The sequence below is a fragment of the Diabrotica virgifera genome, chromosome 8 (assembly GCF_917563875.1).
Source record: "Diabrotica virgifera virgifera chromosome 8, PGI_DIABVI_V3a".
In the NCBI taxonomy this organism is placed as follows: domain Eukaryota; kingdom Metazoa; phylum Arthropoda; class Insecta; order Coleoptera; family Chrysomelidae; genus Diabrotica; species Diabrotica virgifera.
The window spans coordinates 44,705,592-44,726,244 of NC_065450.1; the positions used below are offsets into that span (position 1 = coordinate 44,705,592).

The window sequence follows — 20,653 nt, forward strand, 5'->3', positions numbered from 1 at the left end:
TAACTCTAAAATGACATAAGTTATACAAAAGTTATATCTAAGATAACAACAATAATGTTATCTGTTACAAAATTACAGGTATAAGTACCTCTCACTAACATATAGGGTACAAAATTACATAAGTCTTCTACCAAATGGTTATAGTACGCCTGCTACGTACAACTAAAGGAAACTGACAAAGATGAAAATACTACAAATAAATAGGCCCAAGCCTCACTAAGGGAAAATACAATAATGAATAAATAAAGTTAAATATACAATTGACTAAAGTAGAAATGAAGTTGAGATAAATACCGACGATGACCTAAATTAACCGGACAAACGGAATAAAGCGAATAACAGTAAAATATTTGGGAAACAAGCTAGTAATATTAAAAAATAAATTTACCCGAATTACATAAACCAATATCAAAGCAATAATAAAGTATTAAAAACCTAATTTTCTCTAGGCTTATTCCTGTGCACAAGAAGTTACCGTAGATACAAAGTTTGGGAACCAAATAATCTAATATACAAATATGTCAAAAAAAAACCAGAGGTAACCTAAATCTGGAAAAAAACATAGTGTATTTAACAGATAGTCTGAAATATAAAAAAACCAATAGTTACTAAAACACCTCACTAAATGTTCCCAAACGAGGTTGCGGTTTCATCCTAGAAAATGATGCACCAGGATGGTGCGACTCCATGACTCCTGTAGGCCCAGGTGCCAAGACGAAAATTGAGCTGGAACGCTCCCATAGCTTGCTCCCAAATAGACATACTCCCAATGGTGACTTGGCCGTGGCTGCAGTGGTTTCCCTAGGTGGTCAAAGGGCTACGGTTTCATGTTAGGGTTTCTTCCAAATGGCTAAAAACATTCCCAGTTTTATTTCCCATTTTAAACATGAGCAAAAAGTAAAGGGAAGAAGAAATACTTTTTAGAAGCAATAGTATAGAAAAACCGGCCATTAAAAATGGAACAAAAAACCAATCTCAGGTAACCTTAAACTATTTTAAGTGTGAAGACATGAATAAATGACATTGAAATGATTTATTTGAGGAAATATCTGTAAAAATATATTGAATTTATAAAATATTGGATGTTCAATAAATTTAAAACCTACAGAGAAATGGTAATTACTTCCAATATTAATTTGAGGACTTCAAAAATGTTGGTTATGTAAAACCAAAAACCCCATTAATATAAAGATCCATATAAAGATAATATAAAGATCGAAATCATCTACACCCTTCCCTTAATAGATTGACTAAGAAAGTTTAACAATGGGACTAATATTTTAAATATTCCACAACAAAAAACACATGACGATGGCTAATTAAAAAATTATTACAAAAAAAATAAATCTCACCGAATGATTCCTATTAGGCTCCAACAGGAGTTGTCACACACATGTCTCCCTAACTCCAGACAACCCTTGCTGGTAACTTTTTACTTTAAAAACTGGATCGATGTTATAAAATAGGGTGCATGGAACTCATCCGGCATTTCATGGTACCAGTACCAAGTACCAAACCAACCCACTTAGCAGCCACAAACCAAGTGACGAACGAGAGACGTTTCTCCACCAAGGTGAACGTCAAATTCTCTCAGAACACGAAATAATTCTCGATAGGTGGAGTACGTTCCATCACCGAGGTATGACGTCACCTCAGTAGTCCTATACGAGAAATTAGAGAATTTAAATGGAGACCGAGGGAAAATAATTATAATAATAATTAAAGAGCTAATTTCGTAACGTGACCGTTACAACTTCAGGGCACACCAGTGTGCCGTTAGGAACCTCTAGTCTACATAGTCTAACAACTAAGATGCAATTATAAGATATCAAATTTTATCAATTTTATACGAGGTATGTCAAAAAATATGAATTTCGCTAAGGAGTAAAGTACCTTTATTTTTCACGATATTGAAAATTGTTATTATAAAAAGTTGTTCGTAATTTAAATTCTGTTTCAATATGCGACTACGTCCTTCTAATTGAAAAATAAAGGTTCTTTACTCTTGAGCGAAATTCATATTTTTTGACATACCTCGTATAAAATTAATAAAATTTGATATCTTATACTTGAATCTTGTTGTTAGACTATATGCAGACCTTTTTGATAAAGAATCACTTTTTTCACAAAATTAATAATAACGGAGTTATCGTAATAAAAATGATGTTAGGTATCAGTAATTTGAAACAAAAATTCAATTTTTTTTTTAATTAGAAGAATATTATTGCGTATTATAACATAATTTTTAATTCCAAATAACTTTTCTTTATAACAATTTTCGATATTGTGAAATATAAAGGTACTTTTCTCTTGACCGAAATTCATATTTTTTGACGTACCTCGTATACTGTTGATAAAATTTGACAACTGATGATTGAATCATAAGTTTTAGAATATGCAGAGCACTTTATGAAGAATAACTTTTTTTCGTAAAATTGATAATAAAAAAGTTTCCCATATGGTTCCAAGTTACGCAGACACACTGTATATTCCTGATACTCCGTGGACATACAGGGCATCATCATTGGTTTCCATCGTTCTTCTGCATGTTTCCTATTAAAGGTCGTACAATCAATACAGTCTACTGTAAAAAACTTAACCTATACAACAGATAGTTGCGTATGTTAGGTTTTTCACGTATAACGTATCTAAAAATAAAATTACAAAAAAAATCCCCATTATTATTCGTGACCAAATGTTGTTTTCATGATGTAAAATTAACATAATTATAACTTAATTTTTTTGAAAGGTTATCTTTTGCCTATGTTTTGTTTTAATAGAAAATTAACCATAACCATTATAAAAATTGTTGACTAAATAAATATAGTATTTAATATAGTATACCTAATATAGTATACCTAACTAACAAGTTCAAAAAGCAGAATTAATTTTATTAATTAAGTTCTGCCAGACGTCATTGCTGATTTGTCTGTATGCTTTTACGTCAATACAGGTCACTTATGGTATACTTTAAAGTATCTCGAAGAAAAGAAATCTAAAATAGTAAAGTCTGGGTCTGGTGATCTAGGTGGCCATTTAATTATATTCATTTATCTATTTGCGAAATTTCGTAAAATTATGTAGAATGTCATCAACGCAGGATGCAGGCATCCCTTTTTGGAGTAGACATGGGAAGAAGCTGAAGCATTTTCATTTGCGACACCTTTTGTAATACATTCATGTTTGTCATTATACCTTAAATATAACAATAACAATATGTATTTTATTACACGTAAATTGCACTTAGATTATTTTGAACATTATCGATAAATTGACCATATTAACCACAGATTAGTATTTTATACATTATTTACTCAACCAGAGAGATAATTGCAAACATTTCAACCTGATAATGATAACCTTGACGTCAGCTGTGTGTATTAGAAACAAAAATCTAGTTTAAAATAAAAATAGGGTGTAATACGAGTACTTACAGTACTGACAGCTGCAATCAAGGATCATACAAATAAATTATATACCGATAAACCTGTGACATGTATTTATAAATGCGTGCTTATCCTTTGATTTTCTAATCTAAATTACTTTGAAAGAAATAAATTAGTTATTAACAGTTCTAATTAAAATAAAATAATAAGCTATAATTCAAAATGAATTACGAGATTCTGCCAGCAATTAACATTTGTCCATTGAAATGTTACATTTTTAGGCCTTGGCGTGCATTTTTTGTGTTCAAGCTTAAGCTTAAGTTTAAGTTTGTGGGGGTTTGCCATCATCTTGGTAAAAATGGTGGCAAAGGGTTTTCGCGCTGTATCTGTTAAACTAGCAACCGTACAGAAAATTTAATCAGACCTTATTTGTCTATGTTATTTATCTATGTTTTATAGACCTGACAAAGGCTTTCGATCGCATCCAAGTCGAAGACGTCTTACATTTACTGTATAGAAGAAACATCATCATCATCATCATCATTTGGCACTATAACTCTATAACTCTATGTGACTCTTGGCCGCGTTTACTATTTTCCTCCATTGTTGTCGGTTCTGAGCAGCTATTTCCCATTGCTGTACTCCCATTTTGCGTAGATCACTGTCTACTGCGTCCTTCCATCTCTTTCTTGGGCGACCAACTGACCTTTTTCCATCGGGCCTTTCCCAGAATGTGGCGTTCAGAAGTCTTTCGTCACTTGATCTTAGCACGTGACCCGCCCATCGTATTCTGTTTGCTTTAATGTAGCGTACTATGTTTTCATCTCCATATATTGTCTGGAGTTCATCATTGTGTCTTCTTCTCCATTCTCCTGTTGTCTCATCTCTTCAAGGCCCATAGATAGTCCGCAGTATCTTTCTTTCAAGTACCAGTAATTTTGTCGTTTCCCGCTGATTCAGAGTCCATGTTTCGCTTCCATACGTTATTGTGAGACGAATTATTGTCTCATATATTCTTATTTTTGCTGGTCTTGAGAGTATTTTTGATTTAAGTAGGGTCATTAATGAGTAATATGCCCTGTTTCCTATATCAATAGAGAAGGACTCATATATCAAAGAAGACACCAAGTTTTGGCGTTTGCGGATGATGTGGTGTTACTGGCAAGAGGAAAAAAAGAGCTACAGGAGATGGTACAGAGAATAGTAAAAGCAGCGAAGAAAATGGGACTATATATAAATTCAACTAAAACAAAATGTATGGAGTGGACAGATGGTCAGTTTAGGAATGGTCAAAAGTTTAAAGTAGAAGTAGAAGAAGGAACATCATACGAATTCGAAATGGTAGAAAGATTTACATACCTAGGGGCAATAATATCACGTAAACCTATCATTAAAGAAGAAATACAAGCTAGAATAATGGCAGGCAATAGAAGTGTACATGCGCTTAATGTAATGTTGAAAAGCAAGTTTCTATCAAGAAGGGCAAAAGTACAGCTATACAAAACAACTATACAGCCAATAGTAACATACTGCAGTGAGACATGGACAATGACAAAAAATGAACAAAATTTACTGGAGATCTGGGAAAGGAAAATACTAAGGAAGATATATGGAGGAAAAATAAGGGACGGTTTATGGATAAGAAGATCAAATGATGAGTTAAAGCAATTATACAACCAACCTAATATAATAGGAGTGATAAAGGCTCAGAAACTTAGATGGCGAGGTCACATTGAAAGGATGCTAAACACGAGGACTCCAAAAAAGGTACTAAACTACACTATAACTTCAAGAAAGAGAAGAGGAAGGCCGAAAAATAGATGGAAGCAAGACGTCGAAAAAGATTTGGAAAGAATGGGGCTAGAGGGCCAAAAAAAAAAAATGAGTGACAGGAAGGAATGGAGGAAAATCACATATCAAGCCAGAGAAGAGCTCAGCACATAAAGAAACGTGAAAATGAAGAAAGAAAAAAACAAACTTTTCAAGCCATGGGCCTCTAAGGCCTTTAGTGCTATTGTATATATATATATATATATATATATATATATATATATATATATATATATATATATATATATATATATATATATATATATATGCCCTGTTTCCTGCAATGATCCGGGCTGCCACGTCCTTTTCATATTTATTTTCAGATGTTATAATCGCTCCCAGGTACTTAAATTCTTTGACGACTTCAAAGTTGTATTCATTAATTGTTACGTTTTGTCTAACCCTTGGTCTTGGGTTCTTCGTAACCACCATGTACTTGGTCTTGTCCTCGTTGACCTTAAGACCAACTTCCTTGGCTCCGTTCTCGAATAGGGTGAAAACTTCTTTTGCATCTCTGGTGGATTGTGCAATTGTCTTCACGTCATCCGCAAAGGCTAATAGTATTTTTGATCCTTGGGCTGCAAATCCGTTTGTCAGTTGTGGCTGAGCTTTCCTTACTGCATGTTCCAGTGCGAAGTTAAACAGCAGGGGGTCGAGAGGATCTCCTTGTCTAAGCCCGGTGTCAATGAGGAATTCCTCCGACGTGGTGCTGCCAATTCTAATTCGTGCTGAAGCGTTCTCCGTTCTCACCTATGCTAATCGTACCAGCTGTCCAGGTACTCCCATTTCTACCATAGTCTCCCATAATGCCTCTCTGCTAACAGAATCATAAGCTTGTTTAAAGTCCACGAAGATTTGGTGTACGTCGCGGTTAAATTCCCAGTTTTTTTCCAACACCTGGCGTAGGACGAAGATCTGGTCTATGGTCGACCTTCCCGGTCTGAATTCGCTTTGGTAGTTGCCTATTATTTCCTCTGCATATGGAGTTAGTCTTCTAAACAGTATTATGGATATTATTTTGTATGTTGTGTTAATCAACGATATTCCTCTATAGTTCCGACATATTTGTTTGTCTCCCTTCTTGTGAATAGGTATTATATGGCTTTCATGCCAGTGTTTCGGTATTGCTTCTCTTTCCCAGACTTCTCTTATAAGATGATGTATCTCAAGATGTAGTTTTTCTCCCCCTTTTTTTAGTAGTTCCGCCTGTATGCCGTCTGGGCCTGGAGCTTTATGGTTTTTTAGGGACGAAATTCTGACTTTACTTCAGCTATTATGGGCCCTGGTAATTCAGGTTCGGCTAACTGGTACTGTCTTTGTTGCCCTGTCGTTGTGGGGTTTTCTGTATTTAAGAGTTGCTCAAAATACTTTCTCCATTGGCGGCTTATCTCTTCGTCGTCTGTGAGCAATTGTCCTGCATCATCTTTTATAAATCTTGGGCTGTTGATCGTGTTGCCCGTCATTGTTTATTAGAAGAAACGTGTTGCCCGTATTTATAGAAGAAACATACCAATCAATATTATACAAACCATCGAAAACATCTACTTTCATAATCAAATACAGGCAAAGATAAATGGAAAACTAACGCAGTTTATACCAGTACAAAGCGGAGTCAGACAAGGTGACTCGTTAAGCCCACTGCTCTTTAATATAATAATTGACGAAATAATAGAAGCAGTACGTAAAGGTCATGGTTACAGAATGGGGAACAAAGAAATCCAAATATTATGTTATGCATACGACGCCGCATTAATCGCCGAGATAGAAGATGATCTCCAAAGATAACACACATCTTCAATACAACAGCCAAGAAATACAATATGATAATATCAGCAGAAAAAATCAAATGTATGACAGTGAGTGTACTAAAAAACAAAGGAAAACTGAAAAATCTACAGGGACAAAAGGTGTATATAGAATCAGATTTAACAAGAAAGGAAAGGGAAATACAAGCAAAAATTAGGAAAATTGCAAAAGAAGAAAAAGACAAAGGTAATACTACGAAGATAGGATATATGAAACTGGAGATTAATGGAAAGGAGTGGAAATGGGACCATAATAAAGAGAAACTTATACAAACTCACAGAAATATCGAGGAAGGGACTTCAAAAAACTAAAAGAAAATAATGAGACCGGACCCACAACAATGACGACCAAGGCAATGAATATGAAAAGCGATAGGGAAAAAGATGATGCAAAGGTAAACAAGGATGAAAATAGGAAAAAGGGGAAAGCTAGATTGCAGAAAAAAGGAGAGATAAAAATGGGAACATGGAATGTGAGAAGCATCAATGGAAAAGAGGAAGAACTGGTAGAAGATATGATAAGACAAAAAATAGAAATACTAGGAATAACAGAAACGAAGATGAAAGGAAAAGGTCTTAAGAAAATACACAAAGGATATTGGTTACTTTGGGTAGGAGCGGATACAAAAGAGAGAGCAAAAGAAGGAGTCGGGATAATAATTGCACCGAATAGACTACAACACGTTATAGAAGAAACATATGTATGTTAACCAGAGAATATTATCGGTGAAAATTAAACTGATGGACGAAGAAATATGGACAATAATAACAGCCTACGGAGTAAATGAAGATGCAAGAAAGGAAGAGAAAGATAAATTTTTCGAAGAGGTCCAAATGCAAATTGATAATGGGGAAGAAAACATAATTGTAATGGGAGATCTAAACGGTAGAGTCGGAAACAACAACAGCGGAATAGCATGAACAGCGGAACAGTGCATGAGAAAAGAAGGAGAAGAAATGCTAAACAGAAATGGTGAAAGAATAATAGAAATATGTATGGAGAACAAACCAGTTATAACAAATACAAAATTTAAACATAAAGAAGTACACAAATACACGAGAGTACAAGACAGCAGAAACGAAAAATCAATCATAGATTACTTTTTGGTAAGCAGCAACAAATGGAAAAGAGTACAGGATACGAAAGTGAAAAGAGGCTCGGAGATTGGCAGTGACCACCATCTAGTAATAATGAGAATGAGAACAACAGAGGAAAAAGAAGAAAAGAGAAGAAAGGTAGTAAATGAAAAAATAAAAAGTTACAAATTAAAAGAGGAAATATATAAGAAGAAATTCCAAGAAAAATTAGATAATACTTTGAAAGATAGGGCAAAAAATACAAATATAGAAAAAAAAATGGGAATATCTAAAAACCAGCATAATCAAAGCAGCTGAGGAAACTTGCGGGAAAGCAAAAATAGCAAACACTAACATGAGGAGAACAGAATGGTGGACGGAAGAAATACGAGAGAAAATAAAGAACAAAAAAGACAAATGGAAAAGATACCTAAGCACAAAACACCCGGAAGATTACGAAGCATATAAAGAAAAAAGGAAAGAGGTTAAAATAGCGGTGAAAGCAGGAAAGGAAAGGTCATGGGAGAGATTTGGACAAAAAATGACAAAAAATTTTAGGGAAAACCAAAAACTCTTCTACGGTGCATTAAAACAACTCAGACAAAAGAAAGAGCACATTATGCCGAATATAAAAGACAAGAATGGAAACGTACTAACAGAAGAAAAACAAATAATGGAAAGATGGAGAGAACATTTCAAAGAGCTAACTCATGTAGACAAGGACAACATAGGGGAGATACAAGAAAGGAATGAAGAACAACAAGTGGAATCCATAACAAGAGAGGAATTAGAGAAAGCAATAGAAAGAGTAAAACTGGGCAAAGCACCAGGCAAGGATCATATCACCCCGGAAATGATAAAATTCATGGGGACAGAGGGAATGGATAGCATGAAAGAACTAATGAATGATATCATAAATAGAGCAGAATTACCAAAGGACTGGAATAAAGACATTATATTACCAATACACAAAAAGGGAGACAAGAGAAACTGTAATAATTACCGAGGTATCACCATATCAAGTATCCCTGGGAAGGTATTAGCAAGAATAATAGAGACAAGAATAAAAACCCAAATAGAAACAACTATGGAAGACACACAGTGTGGATTCAGGAAGGACAGAAGCATGCAAGACCTAATATTCACATTAAGACAAGTAAGTGAGAAGGTAATCAAGAAAAATAGAGAGATACATATGTGCTTCATTGACCTGGAAAAGGCGTTTGACAGAATCCGAAGAAAGGACGTTTGGAAGACACTAACAGAAAGGGGAGTCGACAGACATATAATAGAAGTAATAAAGGATATGTACAAAAATAATATAAATACAGTAAGAACCAATAACGAGGAATCCAGAGAATTTTCTACAAGTCAAGGCGTCAAACAGGGATGCGTGCTGAGTCCACTGCTATCCTCAGTGGTACTGGATGAAGAGATAAAGAAAGCCAAGAGAAGAATGAGAAAACTAACATTAGGATACTGGCAAATGAAACAGACTCAACTATCGGAGCTACTATTTGCAGACGACATGGTATTGATAGCAGAAAACAGAGATAACTTACAGAACAATCTTGAAATCCTAGAAGAAGAACTATCAAACATAAATATGAAAATTAATACAGAGAAAACAAAAACAATGATAATTTCAAATACGAGGAAGACACACGCAATAGAATTAGACGGGAAACAACTAGAGCAAGTGGAATATTTTAAATACCTAGGAGTAATAATCGAATCAAATGGTAAACAAGACATGGAAATAAACGAGAGAATGGGACGAACAGGAAGCTTATTTAACACTATGAAAACAACATTTTTTGGGAAAAAAGAGATACCGGAAAAAGTAAAAACGGCAGTCGTTAAATCAGTAGTTAGACCAACAATCATGTATAGCAGCGAGACATGGACATTGACGGGGAGACAAAAATCCAGAGTCAATGCTATGGAAATGAGGTTCCTGAGGAAAATAGCAAACAGAAAGAGGACAGACAAACGAAACAATTAGACAAAACCTAAAACTAGAACCAATCAATGAAAAAATAGTAGAAGGACAACTTAGATGGTTCGGGCACGTGTGTAGAATGTCGAACGAGAGGCTAACAAAACGAGTGTTCGAAACGAGAGTGCAGGGGAAAAACAAAAGAGGGAGACCAAGAGTTATGTGGGTAGATGAAATCAGGAAAGAAGTTGAGAAGAAGGGATTGACATTGGAAAGTGCAAGAAACCTAACGCAAGATCGGAAAGCATGGAGACTACAATGCCAAACTCAACTCCACCAGCCTTACACCTAAAGGTAGAAAGGCTTAGGACTAAGTAAGTAAGTCGCCTATTATTTCCTCTGCATATGGAGTTAGTCTTCTAAACAGTATTATGGATATTATTTTGTATGTTGTGTTAATCAACGATATTCCTCTATAGTTCCAACATATTTGTTTGTCTCCCTTCTTGTGAATAGGTATTATATGGCTTTCATGCCAGTGTTTCGGTATTGCTTCTCTTTCCCAGACTTCTCTTATAAGATGATGTATCTCAAGATGTAGTTTTTCTCCCTATTTTTTTAGTAGTTCCGCCTGTATGCCGTCTGGACCTGGAGCTTTATGGTTTTTTAGGGACGAAATTCTGACTTTACTTCAGCTATTATGGGCCCTGGTAATTCAGGTTCGGCTAACTGGTACTGTCTTTGTTGCCCTGTCGTTGTGGGGTTTTCTGTATTTAAGAGTTGCTCAAAATACTTTCTCCATTGGCGGCTTATCTCTTCGTCGTCTGTGAGCAATTGTCCTGCATCATCTTTTATAAATCTTGGGCTGTTGATCGTGTTGCCCGTCATTGTTTATTAGGAGAAACGTGTTGCCCGTATTTATAGAAGAAACATACCAATCGATATTATACAAACCATCGAAAACATCTACTTTAATAATCAAATACAGGTAAAGATAAATGGAAAACTAACGCAGTTTATACCAGTACAAAGCGGAGTCAGACAAGGTGACTCGTTAAGCCCACTGCTCTTTAATATAATAATTGACGAAATAATAGAAGCAGTACATAAAGGTCATGGTTACAGAATGGGGAACAAAGAAATCCAAATATTATGTTATGCAGACAACGCCGTATTAATCGCCGAGACAGAAGACGATCTCCAAAGATAACACACATCTTCAATACAACAGCCAAGAAACACAATATGATAATATCAGCAGAAAAAATCAAATGTATGACAATATCTAAATACCCACTACGATGTAAAATCGAAATTGATGGGAAAATAATAAAGCAGGAAGCAATGCTTAGATATATGGGAATAGATATAACCAGTTCCGGAGATGTTGAAGAGGAAGTACGTACGACAACAAAGCTTAAAAGCAAGTAAAGCGGCGGGATCTCTTAATGACACAATCTGGAAGAACAAGCACCTAAGACAAGTCACAAAAGCAAGAATCTATAAAGCAGCAATTAGACCTATATTGACATAAACGGCGGAGACAAGACCTGACACATCTAAAACGAGACGACTACTAGAAACAACAGAGATGAAAATACTCCCGACAGATATCAGGGAAAAGTCTGTTGGATAGGGAGAGAAGGGAAAACATAAAAAGATCATGCAATGTAGAAGACATAAAGGGATGGGTGACAAAAACGGAAACAGGAGTGGAACGAACACATTAGTAGAATGGCAGAGGATAGGATAGTACGAATAGCACGAGATAAGTCACCAAATGGACGGAGAAGTATTGGCAGACCAAGAAAAAGATGGTGCGATAACTTAAACAATTTAGGAGGCTAATATTGAAGAAGAAACAGGCTTTAAACAGAGAACCCAGGGAGTCTTATTCCATTACCAGCTTCAATTGGGTTAGTTAGATATTCTTCTACTTTTACTTTGATAATGTTATTTTGGTAGATCTAGCCCTCAGAACAACAACAATGGTATAACAACAAAGCTTCTATCTACCAGAATAAAATACCTGATCTAATTAGCGTAATAGATAAAGAAAATAAGTTGCCACCTAGATTAGTTAATAAAAAGACTGAATGGATAAGCTTCAAAGAAGAATTGGGTGCGATGATCAAACTTTCTGTTCCATTAAAAATTAAATCCCAATTTGTTGATGTAGAGAATATATTATATTCTAACAATATTTTTTTTTTTTGTTTTAGTGGTGTTCCTATAAAAGATGACTTCTCTTTGCCAAAAATAGCCAACGATTATGCGGTTAATATTCCTGCTGCCTGCCAAGACAGTTCTCCAGACACACCACAGCCCGCCTACGATCTCAAACAGGGATGGATGAACGGGATCTTTGGTTGCCTCAGGCCTGTCTTGTCCATTATTGGAAAGGGTGTTGTGGAGAATAAGAATAATCAAGGTAAGTTAATATAAGTTTGTCATTTATTTTGTAATTTTCTTTGTATGATTGTTTTCCCGCAACCGTATAAATAATTAGTTGGCTAGGTTACGTACAACGATTAGCAAAAAAAAAATTAAGTGCCCTAAGTGCCTACAGCTTGGGGTTACAGAGCATTTTACGCATGTTCATGAAACCAGACCTTTCTATTTCAATGAGTCTTCTAATTTCTTTTGAGTGGTCTAACTGACTATTTAGCTCTCTGCCCAAGTATATGAAGCTTTGGGAACTCTGAAGGGTGATACCATTTATTTGTATGTTGGGTGTAATTTGTTCATGGGGGTTCCTGTGGAATACCATGATTTTGGTTTTGGAAAAGTTAATGTCCAAGCCCAGCCTGTGACTTTCTTTTGATATGTTCGTCAATATTATTTTTAGTTGGTCTTCTGTTTCCGCTAACACTACGGTGTCATCGGCATATCTTACATTGTTAATGTTGATTCCATTGACTCTGGCACCTGCAGGGCGATCTTCATGAAGACTTAAGCGGGAAAATATCCTGCTGTTGCTTTCTAGTCAATTTTACTTAACGTAACCTAACCAAACTTAACCAAATCTTAGCCAAACTCTATTGGACAATTATGTATTTGATTAATCAACTATTTGATATTGATCTGAATACCTAACAGCGGGACTACAACAGTGTTAGAGTCTGCAAGATTCGTAATAAACGGCCGGAGTGTGACGTCACGGCCAACTGCGGCTATATTCAGTGTTATTATCACTTTCCAAACAAAGATACACGTTGAAAAGATAGAGTTTACCGAATCTCAAGACTTTTTAATTAGTATAAAGTTAAAATTTTGCTGCCTGTGCTATTTTTTATGTTTAATTATAGTGTTTTTTTTTAATTTCTCTATCTTAATTCGGTCTCCTAAACGTTACTTCACCCATACATATATTTTATTGCTATTTATATAAAACATCATGCTTTATTATTTACAAAACCTTGTAAAATTATAAAATTATAGTAACTATAACAATACTTACATATTGCAAAGAACGGAAATAGTCTCTGTAAAAACTGAAAAAAACACACTAAACAACGTTTGTTTGGAAAGGTTTGGGAAAAAATCTGACATATATGTCAATAAAAATTGACACTTCTACGTCATCACTCCGGCCGTCTATTAACACTCTAGGTCAGTGATACTCAACATTTTTTCCCCTGGGCCACATACTAGCTATTGCCACAGCTTTCGGGCCGCAATCTTGGTGAAGGAGTAAACAGGGTGTTTCATTGGGAAACGGAAGTACTTAAATGGTGAATAGAGGTCATGAGGTGGTTCTAGATATACTACATTTATTGCCCCACCGATTTGTATAACCGAGTTACAGGGTGATTTTATCGATTTTGCCCATTTCTTTCTGGACCCATAACTTTATAAGCTCCATGTAGATTTTTTTGATATTTGGTACACGTATGTCTCGTTTATAACCCAAACTACTCAACTACTAATCGGAAGAAAATCCAGGTCCGGATTAAAAAAATGATACTTAAATTCATTGTGACCTTGAAACAATACCCTGTAAAACGAAATTTTCAAAATTTGTTTGAATTTGAAAAGAGCACAAAAAACTGGGTTTATAGGTGCCCTTTAATATTTTGCGTAGAAAATTTAATGACGTTAATTTTGAAATGAAATATATTGAAATTTTTAAGAATTCTGAGATTAAAAATAAGATTTTTAAAGCACTTTTAATAATAAATTATTAAAGTTAATGATTAAATACTCATTTTAAAAATAATCAATACTTATTTATTACGTTGGAACGACCGACTTACTAATCACAACAAAAATCTAGGTCCAGACTAACAAAGAAGTATTAAGTAATTGTGACCTTGAAACAACACCCTGTATATTGAAATTTTCAAAACTCGTTTGCAAATTTGAAAAGAGCACAAAAAACTAAGTTTAATGGTTCACCTCCATTTTTTCCGCAAACAATTTAATAGCTTTAATTTTGAAATTATGTCGATATTCTTAAGAACTCTAATAAAAATTTCGATTTAATTTCGAAGTATATGTCATTTAATTGTCTGCTCAAAAAATTGAAGCCGGCAATTAAACTTAGTTTTTGTGCTCTTTTCAAATGTGCAAACGGGTTTTGAAAATTTTAATATACAGGATGTTGTGTAAATGTCACAATTATTTTATATTTTTTTTATTAATCCGGACCTGGCTTTATCTTGTGACAAGTAAGTGGGTCGTTCTAATGTAGTAAATAATTATTGATTACTTTTAAAACAAGTATTTATTCATTACTTTAATAATTTATTATTAAAAGTGCTTTAAAAACCTGCTTTTTATTCTCACAGTTCTTAAAAATTGCAATATATTTAATTTCAAAATTAAAATCATTAAATTTTCTGCACCCAAAATTTAAGCGAACCTATACTCAGTTTTTTGTGTTTTTTTTTCAATGGTTTTTTCGTTAATCCTGACTTATATTTTTCATGTGATTACGAAATGGGTCGTTCCAAAGTAGTAAATAAGTGTTGCTTATTTTTAAAATGTTTATTTGTTCATTAACTTTAATAATTTATTATTCTTCTTCTCATTGTCCTTATGCCCCATAAGAGCGTCGGGTATTGCTGTGACCTATCCATCTTTTACCCATTTCTTCCACTCCTTCCGGTCTCCTGCCATTTCCTTCATCTGTTGCACTGTTTTCCTCTCTTGGCCCCAATTTTCTGGAATTGTTCCATCTACCCCTTTCTAGTTCTGCCCCTTCATTCTGTTCATTTTAGTTATATGTCCAAACCAATTCAATTTTGTTTTTTCCATTTTGTTCTCTATTGGATAATTTATTATTAAAAGTTAAAAGTTAATAATACCTGCTTTCTAAGCTCAGAGTTCTTAAAAATTTCAATATAATTTTAAAATAAAGTCATTAAATTGTCTGCCTCACGCACAAACACGCCTCAAACATATCGGCACACTTTCAAATAATTTGACAAACACGTGCAATGTGACAAATAATTTGATCGTTTACATGGACCTTTAGTTAGGCTTCGGGCCGCATAAAAAACGCTAGAGGGCCGCGGGCCGCAGGTTGAGTATCACTGGTCTAGGTCATATTCTTCTTCTTTAGGTGTGGTGTCGGTATTAAGACGTTCGCCGTTATCATGTTTACAATTTCCTGCAACTTTTCTCTATCGGCTTCTGCGCGAAATAATTCTGGCACAGTGGAACCACACCCTTGTCTAATATTACGCAGCCATGAAAGTTTCTTTAGACCAATCCATCTCTTACCACTTTTGCGTGGCGAATGCGAATAAAGTGAAGTAAATGGTATTTCATCATCATCATGATTTCCGCTCTCTTTGGGCTCTTTCGATTCATTGGTTTCGGGAAATCTGTCCGCATTAACATTTTGGTTTTACAAATTGGTTGTGTGACTTGGCATCTTCTACAATTTTTCTCCATTCGTTCCTGTTTTTGCTTATGGTTACACATTCACACATTCTCTAACTCCCATCTTCTTAAGGTCCTCGAGTATCTGGTTCTTCCATCTGGTTTTGGTTCTTCCTCGTGGTCTGCCTGATACAGGTCTCCATTTGGTAATTTTCTTAATAACGGCTTCTGGATTTCTCCTTTCTATATGTCCCATCCATCTGAGTCTCTGTGTTTTGTAAATTTATTATTACCTAAGTTTAGTGGGGCTGCTATCCTCCGAATTATTTTCTTTTCTAATAGGATCCTCAATCTTTCTTCATCTTTCTGTGCCCGACACATTACTTCAGCACCATATATGATTACTGGTCTGGTTTGATTGCTGCTTTGTAAATTTTCAGTTTAGTATTGTGAGTAATCTTCGTATCTTTGAGGAAGTTGTATTTCCAGTAGGTTCTGTTTCCTGCCTGGATTCTCTAATTGATTACTATGCTTCTATCATTAGTTCCATTAATTAAGACCCCAGGTATTCTACCTTTTCAAACTCATATTCACCAATATTTAAACTTATCACATTAACTGGATTTTTTCTTGAGCATAGTAGCTATTTTGTTTTGAATCGTTGCTAAACCCCTTTTGGATGCTTCCTTACATATCTTCGCAAATTCTTCCTTTAAACTGTTCAGGTTTCTGATAATTAATACTATGTCGTCAGCATACGCCAAAAGTTGCGACGTCCGTCTTATATTGTACCTTTTATTTCTGTAGCTCTTATTGTTCCTTCTATAGCGACATTAAATAGTGACGTTGATAGAGAGTTGCCTGTATTTTTATCTCTTTATAGAGATGGTGTTTAGCCTCTAATTATGGGGCCGAATTATTAATGTTTTTTTTTATGAGTAGACGTTCTGATTTAATCATTTTAAGAACATCTTCATTGGAAGTGTGCGAAACCCACGATATTTTTACGAATGTGGCCCATCAAACTGATTAGTCTAAATATCGTTGTGACTCTTGTGTCCGCAGTCCAAGAAAGCACTAGTCGTAGGCGGAATGAAACCAGTCCAAAGGCTCATATGCTTCAGTATAGTGTAAGCATAGTAACAGCTTTATCTTCTACTCCAAACCATTGGTCAGCGTTTTGACACGTAGTCAGGGTAGGCAAGGTAGGCGCCGCCTAACCTCTTCAAATGTACAATAATAAATTATTTATTAATATAAATTACTTACTTCAAAACTGTAATTTATAAATTTTGATACAATAAATAAGTATCTAAAAATCTAAAATAAAACAAAGCTACTTTTTAATTCATCTCCAAAGTTGTAATAATTATTGTACGCTCCCCGTAGCGTAGCACTACTACGACGGCTCTACCCTAGGGCAGGCGATTTTAAAAGTAGCCGAACAGAATTCGCATTTGTCTCACTCTCTCACGCTGCACAGCGCTGTAATTATTGTCGCTTGCCTGGCCGTGGTGGTGAGCATTTCCAATAATATTTTCGGGCTATAGGTAGGCTAGATTTTTTTTTGCGCCTTTGACATTGGTTGTGCCGAGCTGCATATCGGGACTGCCAATTGCATGTTTTAGGATCCTGACTACCAATTCTGAAAAAAAAAACGAAAAGTTCGAATTTTATCATGAAATTTTGTATGTGGGGTTAGAATAATATTTCTAACAATTTTTCCAAATAACTTTTTGCGATATCTCTAACGCGAAACAAAATATTGAAAATTCGTCCTGTTTGTGAATTAGCAGTAGGCCGCGTTTAAAATTTAAATTTCAGTTGACTATCTTAAAAAATGTAAACCATCAAAATGAATAACTGCAAAATATCAAATCTGTATTTATTTTGATAGCCGAAATATAAGGGTGTCTTCATCTTAAATGCGACACACTGTATACAGGGTGTTTGGTAAAGAATGGCCATAGCTTAACCCTAGATTCCTGAGGTTAAAATATGTCGATTCAAGCTAACTTAACTTAGTACGAAAGTTGATAATAACCAAAATACAGGGTGTCAAAATTAAACTTTTATTTTATTTATTCTTGAATATTTCCTAACAGACATGGGATAATAAATAATAACACAAAATTTGGTAAGCGCGGATATTTTGGGACGAGAAATCTAAATTCGCCACCAAAAATGATGTATTATCCAGAGGGCGCCACATACGCCTTTCAGCGCTCATTTAATAGGTTCAATTTTTTTATAACCCACTCTATTTGCTTTTTAAATAAAAAATTTTATTCTGTTAATAGTTTTACTTAAAAAAGGTACACTGCATTCATCTCGTTAAACTCAACCATTTTCGAGGTAAACGCATTTTAAATCTGCGAGGCAACATAATTTTTTGCATATCATTGTAGTTACACCCGAAAAATAACTTTAAATCATAAAAATTTACAAAAATGTATCTCAAATTTCTTCAAATGGAATTTGCGATGCACTGACATAAATATGAGAACTGGCACAATTATTATGGTTTCAAATTTATTTTTCGGGTTTAACTACAATGATATGCAAAAATTATGTTGTATCGCAGACTTAAAATGCGTTTATCTCGAAAACAGTTGAGCTTAGCGCGATGAATGTAGTATGCTTTTTCTCATGAGCATCTTTCAGTGCGTCACAGTTTTTCAATTTCTTTCTAACGCATTAAATTGTATGCGACAGAAAAAAACGCACGTCGGTGATTACATTTCGTCGGTGACACTTATAATATTTATTCTAGTTGTCAATAGATGGCGCTATAATCGAAAATAAAATTATTTACGAATTATATACCTAATATATCTACGAATATAATCTGTACAATTTATAAGACTATACAAATCAAAGAAAATACCGTTTTATAAATGCAATAAACACAATTGATTTGTTTTTATGCCAAATTGCAAATAAAATGTGACAACTGTCAGACGTAACTAAAATGTCATGTTAGAATAAATGTTATAAATGTATGTTATCACGGACTTACCTTTTTTTTATCATTTGTGACGCACTGAAAAATCCTCATGAAAAGAAGCATATACCTTTTTTAAGTAAAAATATTAAGAGAATAAAAATGTTGATTCAAAAAGTACGTGGAGTGGGAGATAAAAAGATTAAACGTATTAAATGAGCACTGAAAGACGTATGTAGCACCCTCTGGGTAATACATAATTTTTGGTGGCAAATTTAGATTTATCATCCCAAAAAACCCCCGTTTACCAAATTTCGTGTTGTTATCCCATGTCTCTCAGGAAATATTCAAGAATAAATCAAATAAAAGTTTAAGTTTGACACCCTGTATTTTGGGTTATTATCAACTTTGGTATTAGGTAAGTTAACTTAAATCGACCAATTTTAAGCTCAGGAATGTAAGGTTAAACTATGGCCCATTCTTTACCAAACACCCTGTACCTATATAGGAATGTACCGGGTGTCCCAATAAGAATGGCTCTCGGCCATATCTCAGGAACCGTTTATAGTAGAGCTTTGAAATAAAAAATTTTATAACAAAAGTTGCCTCAGGAAAAGCCTGGAAATTATTTTCATAATTGTGGGACCACCGCTAGAGGGCGTAATTGAATATCAAAAATTAAAAAATCTAAATTTTACAAAATTTTCCTAATGAAGGGGCACTGGAAATCCGATCGTCGTATTCTTCATAACATTCTACGCATATTTGATTTCACAAGTTTAGGTCTTCCTTTGGAAACAAGAGGTGGGGGTGAGTGGGAACCTTGTTATGAAAAACTGGCTGTGAGTCCGGTTCTGCTCAATAAAATTTTGCAAACTTGGTCTTGTTGAAGATAGTTCTTTTTCGTCAATGTAAAAGTTATGATTTCGAACCAACTTACTGAGTAATATGCCAGCTAGAAGGCGTTATTTAATTTTTGTCAGAAATCTAGTTTTCTTTGGAAAATATTAAATACAAACATGCATTTTTAATACCATATTACAAAATTAGACAAAATTAGCAACAGAATAGCGAAAACCGCATTTTAATATCTTTTTTCTATCTCGAGATATCTTACAAAACGTGTAAATTTAAAAACATAACTATTACTGTCACCGGTAAACGAAGTTTAGGAAAAGTAGTGTGCTATGGAAACAACAAAGAAACATTTTCCAGCTGTCAACGTATATTGTCTTTTCAACGCTTCTCATTTGTTTCGAGCCTCGTTCATATCTCGTATATTAATATTATACACGGATTATACGGCATATGACAGAGGCTCGAAACAAATGAGAAGCGTTGAAAAGCCTTATTACAAAGAAATAAAAACAACTATTTAGTGATGACATAAATGTTCAAATTTTTGCCGATCATTTTCGTTGCAAACATTTACTCTTTCAAGAGTAGATTGAACAGCAGTCTCAATTTCTGCTCTCGATATGCTTTGAATGGCGTTTAGTATTCTCTGTTTAATGTATTCTAGAGTAGTGTATGATGGGCAATAATTTGAATATTTAGGTCGTCACTAAGTAGTTCTTTTTGTTCTTTGTTATATTTAATTTTAATAGTATTGTTTCTCTTTATATTGTTGTTTTAATTAATTATATTTTTATACGTTGACATCTGGAAAATGTAATTTTGTTTTTTTCCACAGCACACTACTTTTCACTAACTTAGTTTACCGGTGATAGTAACAGTTATGTATAAAATTTACACGTTTCTCGAGATATCTTGAGATATAAAAAAGGTATCGACATGCGGTTTTCGCTATTCTATTGCTAATTTAATCTAATTTTATAAAGTA

The 20,653-nt window shown here is 34.4% G+C and overlaps 1 protein-coding gene across 4 annotated transcripts in view; it reads left to right on the forward strand.

Annotated features, from left to right (window-relative positions):
* Positions 1 to 20,653, forward strand: part of LOC114341196 (mitogen-activated protein kinase kinase kinase 13-A) — a 309,717-nt gene that overhangs the window by 230,134 nt on the left and 58,930 nt on the right. For all 4 annotated transcript variants that reach the window (XM_050658680.1, XM_050658679.1, XM_050658681.1 and 1 more), the window contains one exon: positions 12,260 to 12,468. In XM_050658680.1, the coding sequence (XP_050514637.1) occupies positions 12,260 to 12,468 (209 nt within the window). The remainder of the gene's footprint in view (positions 1 to 12,259; positions 12,469 to 20,653) is intronic.